A 6,046-nucleotide genomic window follows, 5' to 3' on the forward strand; every position below is an offset into this window, starting at 1 on the left:
TGATGACTGATATTTATATGATTATATGTCAGCAGCGTATAAACATCTCACTGATTTACATTACAAGCATCAGAATTTGCTGTTTTTTTAATCCATATTCTGACTATATCAGACATTATGAGCCATAAAAGCCTGTTTCAAATATGATACTTAAAAAATACATCTGCAATTTTCAATAAACGGTTGCATAAAAAAAATAATATTGATTTTTCTGACTGTTATTTCATACGTCAGGCTTTACAGGATTAAATGCATCACAGAGGAGATGAAGTACGTGTTTCAAAGACTAGTGAGCCACATCGTGGAGAGAAAACATCCCAGAATGCATTGCGACGAACAAACCTAATCCAAAATAGTGGATTAAGCAAAATTGTATTTAAAAAATATTAATAAAAGTTTTTTTTTTTTTAGTATCATGTGATTAGAAAAATACTAGAATCAAATAATAATAATTAAAACAATTGTAAATTAAATTGATAGTTTTATACCATTTTTTATGATAATAAACATTATTAAATCATATGCATTTTCTAAAAAAAAAAAAATAAATAAAAAAAAATAATAATAATAATAATAATAATAATAATAATAATATTGTATAGGGCCCTTTTATAATAATTTTTTTTTTAATACATTGTTAAACAGTTAAGGTTCTATGAATTCAATTGATTAGACGTGCTTTTTCATTATTAAAATTAAACCTTTAAAAAGAATCCAGAAAAAAAACAGACAGAATTATGGGGGAAAATACAATTAATTTCACAGGGCCATAAAAATGTGTTTTTTGTTAATCTTTTAATAAATTAAATTTGTATAATCCTCATGATTTCAATAAACTAGACATGATTTTGGATTACTACAATTTCATTTAAACATTAAAATGGAATCCAGAAAATGTTTTAAACGGAATTGTGGGGAAAATAAAGGACGTGTCGCTGCATTTAAAGACAGGCAGCGTGTTGCAGTGGTTAAATGACTCTGTGTGAACAGCAGAGCAGATCCCTGTAATTCCCTGAACACATCCCGAGTCCTCAGGCAGGGAGCAGAGCTGGAGGAGGAGTTGGGAACGGGTTTCCAGAAGGTTCAGCCGAGTAAAGCGAGAGCAGTCGGGAAGCAGATGGAGATCTAGTCGTCTGAAGCGACACACACACACACACACACGCGACGCAGGGCAGAAAGAAACAGCAGACGGGAAGAGAACAACAGCGCTGGTTAGTACTTCACACCTGTCAATCAATCTGTCAGATCATGCAGCATGCAGCACATCTACAGCACGAGCACATGAAGCCTCTCATTCCCGGACCACTGCAGCTCACACACATCTACAGCTCTCAGAGTCATCATGAGTGTTTGGAAATCCAGAGCTCGTACAGTCCGGGAGATTCGTGGAGGATTTCAGCACAGCGGCGCCATCTTCAGGACGCTCGGCAGAACAACAAGAAACAACGCTGGGCAAATGCACAATCAATGTTGTGTCTGTGAAATAATTGTTCCATTTTTTTTTATTTTTACATTTTTTACAATACATTTTTTGTTTTTTGCATCATATTTGATCCATCAGGATTTCATTATATAGTGAAAATATGAAGGAAAAAACAGCTCAGTATTATTCAAAGGCTCAAACTGAGCAGTTTGCTGCAGCGGTTTGATATTTATATGAAACCCTGATGCTTGTAATGTAAATCAGTGAGATCTTTATAACAGTATATAGCAGATACTTGCATAAAATGCATTTAAATATCAATATCAGCCAATGTCTTAGTAAGATGATATTTATGAAATCAGTACAGATTTCATAGCAAAGATAAACGCATGATGCACGAGCTGACGGAGGACATTAGTCGCTAAAAAAAGTCTAAGCTATCAGAAGGCATGTAGGAGGTTGTGTAAAAAAGGTTTTCAGCAATTTAGAGTCCTTAGAAAGCCATTTATCAAATATGATACAGTAGGCTTTATAGGTTTAACATGTTTAGTATGCATTCTTCTTATAAAATCAATGATGCACTTGAGGCTGAACTGTTGCACTTATTTTCTTCTAGCAGAAAAGCTGCGAGACGTCATCATGAACTGATGGTGATGTAGTTGAGCTGCAGTGACTCTCTGCTGTAATGACGAGGAGAACGAGCGCTCGATGACAGTCCGACTCGCCCCGTCTGAAGCGTTTTGCTCTTGTGTGTGAGTGGAAATGATTACGGTCACACCAGTGTGTGGAAAAGAGGTGATTAAAACGATGCTGAACCAACAAGAGCAAAAAGCGCTGACGGATCGGGCTGAAATCAAGACGACATGCATGGAAATATCACTAAAAACAGACTAACTACGCTTTCCTTTCTTCAGATCTTCAGTCATTGGCTACTAAAGCAATTCATTACTAATGATTAAAACACCTCAATTTAAAGGGCCAGTACAGACCTTAACTACTCTCTAAATGAGATTTAAAAACACCTTTAGCACTGCGTATATGCTGACATTTTCTTCAGAATAAATGTAAACGAATATGTGAATCAGATATAAGTTTAGGGAACATATAAACAGTATTTCCAGAATCAGACTGACGACAATCAGCACAAAACAACAAATCTTGATCATGAAACCGTTCTTGAATACGTTGCTGCGTTACAAATTAATGTTAATACACACAATATTTTAATGTAGGGCTGTTAAACAATTAATCACGATTAATCGCATCCAAATTAGAAGTTTGTGCTTACATGATATATGTGTGTGTGTGTGTGTGTGTGTACTACTGTGTATAATTATTTTGTATACATAAATACACACACATGCATGTATAAATTTAAGAAAAATGTGTTATTTATATATACAATATTCATATTTATATATAATATAAATTATATCCATCCATCTATCCATATCTATATCTATATATATCTATATCTACACACACACACACACACACACACACACACACACAGTATATACAACCAAATATTTCTTAAATGTATACATGCATGTGTCTATATGTATACAAAAATATTATACACAGTACACACACACATCATGTAAACAAACTTTTATTTTGGATGCGATTAATCGCGATTAGTTATTATAATTAGCGACAGTTCTAATTTAATGAACAATTTACATGCATTTGTGCATCATAAACGAGACTTATTAACTAGAAAGAATCATTTACTGTCTGAATTATCAGCAATTGATTGAAATGAACATGAAGGGACATATTTTAGCATTATAAAGAGTTCAAATACTGGACATAATTCACAATCTCAATTTGTATAACTTGTCCCTCAACATGCATCAGCAAATAGGAAACACGCTTATAGTAAATAGACTTACAACAGATGCAGTTCATGCAAAACAGGCCATAATAACTGTAAATAAAGGTGTGGCATCATGTGACAGGATGATCTAAGATGACGTCACGATCAGTCAAAAAAACAAAACTTGAAAACAAAAATTGAGGGGAAAGTATAAAGACAGATGCTATACACTTCACTGCTAACGGGACAAACATGCAATTAAAAACTAAACTAAAACCTTTCTAAATGAAGGTTTTAGTCTCCTCTACGCCCACTGAGACGACCAACGTCCAGCCAAAGCAAATGAGCTGAACATGAGCACGACAGAAGACAAGCAAACCAAGGTATGAATCAAATAATGGAGCGACACCCGAAACTAAACTGGGGCGACGAGTGAGTTTGAGGCGTTTCTTACCAGGGGTCTGAGACCCTTGGCCTTCCTGCTGTCCGTTCTTGACAACTGTATCTGGATCTGTTCACACACACACACACACACTCAACAATTAGAGCCGTCTGAATGGGAAACTCCTCAAAAGCCGACGGCAGATTCCTGACAAACACACAATCTCAGTGCAAACACACTCCTGGACTCAGACAGACGCACACAAAAGATTCACACAGGCCAATCACATCCAGAGTTAGAGCGTATTTCACACAGAAACACACACTGGCCAGAACCAGTGCTGACGCATGCCTGGTGTTTGGACTGGTTCACCCACTCTCCCTCATGCTGTTCAACCCCGTCAGACTTCCGTTCATCTTCGGGACACAAATTGAGATATTTCTGATGAAATCTGAGCGCTGTCTCACTCTGACGCAGAAGGTCTCGAGGTTTACAATGGTTCTATGTGTGCATTTACTGGATGTTCGAATCGTGAGAAAGCGTAAAAGTGCCTTACCAAAGCCGCAAAATGAATGGCTTACCTTTCACACTTTCCCATCACATGATCGTGAGCGTCGTCTCCTCAGTTCTCACGCATGCGTCTCATGAACTCACTCAGAGGCCCACACAGAAGAAAATGAAGAGTTGAAAAAAGACATTTGTTTTTTTGCGCACAAAAAGTATTCTCGTCGCTTGATAAACTTAAGGTTGAGCCACTGTAGTCACTTGGACTATTTTAACGATGTCTTTACTAACTTTTCTGGGCCGGCAGAATGAAATTACAGAGAAGCCTATGAAGGAGTGCGACAGCTCTCAGATTTCATCAGAAATATCTTAAAGCTGCTCTAAGCGATGTTTGGTGACGTCACTTCTTTTTGACGTTCAAAGTATTGTCAAACAAAACGGAGGCTAGCTTCTCTCTCCTCCAACCCCCCCATCATCACCCCCCCCCACCCCACCCCCCCTTCATGTGCACGCGCACTAACCCCCCCACCCCCACATCATTCTCGTCTGTTATTGGCTGGAACACTGTTTGTTATGTTTCGTGGTCCAGGCTGGGCCAGTGTGTTTTTGTTGCTGTTTGTGGAGCCTGGGCCGTCTACAGAGACCGCGTGTGTTTACAGTGTGTTCAGGGGACAGGCAGCGAGCGGATAGTGAGGAGATGTTGGCTGTATGTGACAAAAAAAATTTGGCCTAAAAAAAGCGTGACATCACTTAGAGCACCTTTAATTTGTGTCCCGAAGAAGTCTCACAGGGTTGGAACAACATGAGGGAGAGTAATTACTGACAGAGTTCTCATTTTTGGGTGAATGAACCCTTTAACATCCACAGCTGAGACTCACCCTTCCCGTCAGTGTCCAGGAGTGGGATGAAGTCGGTCTTTCCCACCGTCTCTCCGACCTGATCCTCGAAGGCCTCGGCCTCCAGCGTGGAGATGAAGTCCCTCTGCACCGCGTTCTCCACGTCCGGCTGAGGAACGCTGTCGCTCAGAGCATCGGTCAAGCTCAGATCCGCCATGACTTTACTGACACACAGAGACAATGGGTTTTAATATCACAACAATAACACAACCCCACACATCATGGGAGTAACAATCTCCTCATGTCACGATACGATATTATTGTGATACTCCCAGACATATGATAAAAGGTTAACAATACATGTTCTGATGATTAAAATGGTAAATTTAATATTACATTGTGTGTGTAAATGAATAGACTTGGACTTGGTGCTGAAACCCAAAGCACAGGACAATAGAGACACCAGAATAACAATATTCATGATTCTGAAAATACTGAATTATTGTAGATGAATATGCTTGATCTCTTTCACTGACTAGATATATTTAAAATAATGTAGGACACTTTTACTGGTAACATCAGACATTTGTCATTATCAGGACACACAAATATTCCCCCATTGCATTATTATACATTATATTAAACACTATATATAGTAGTTTTATGTAGTACTGACACTAAAACTCTAATAACCGTTTTAACTTTTATTAATAAACTCTAAGAACTTTTTTCATGCACAGTAATTTTCATTTTAGGCTAATTATACACAATACATATTGTTGCATTTTTGTATTGCGATATATTGTGACACCCCTACCACATTTATTGCCAAAAACGTGTGCAGGAAACACTTTCAATCACACACACTATTATAGTGATGTCATAATATGAAGCCACTTCTTGACATCATCAGATGTTGAATGATTTCAGACACGCGTGTGATCAACTCGACACGACCAAATCAGCAGAAAACCAGACAGTCTTCGAAACTAAACGAGCTCATTTCCCTCTTCAACTCTCTCTGCTGATCATCATCATCATCTGTGTCGTCTTGTGTGTGTGATCTCAAGACTCTGAGTCTG

At 38.0% G+C, this 6,046-nt stretch overlaps 1 protein-coding gene across 17 annotated transcripts in view; it reads right to left on the reverse strand.

The window, feature by feature from the left end:
• LOC311075193 (uncharacterized protein) overlaps positions 1–6,046 on the reverse strand; it is a 77,910-nt gene that overhangs the window by 59,101 nt on the left and 12,763 nt on the right. For 11 of the 17 annotated variants that reach the window (XM_084102399.1, XM_084102398.1, XM_084102397.1 and 8 more), the window contains exons 2-3: positions 5,007–5,188; positions 3,697–3,753 (exon numbers count right to left, since the gene is read on the reverse strand). In XM_084102399.1, coding sequence (XP_083958525.1) covers positions 3,697–3,753; positions 5,007–5,181 — 232 coding nt within the window. In that variant the 5' untranslated portion in view covers positions 5,182–5,188. The remainder of the gene's footprint in view (positions 1–3,696; positions 3,754–5,006; positions 5,189–6,046) is intronic. The other 6 variants (XM_084102396.1, XM_084102408.1, XM_084102406.1 and 3 more) reach the window with 1 other exon arrangement.

Source organism: Abramis brama (assembly GCF_963993115.1).
Source record: "Abramis brama genome assembly, chromosome: 24".
Lineage (NCBI taxonomy): Eukaryota > Metazoa > Chordata > Actinopteri > Cypriniformes > Leuciscidae > Abramis > Abramis brama.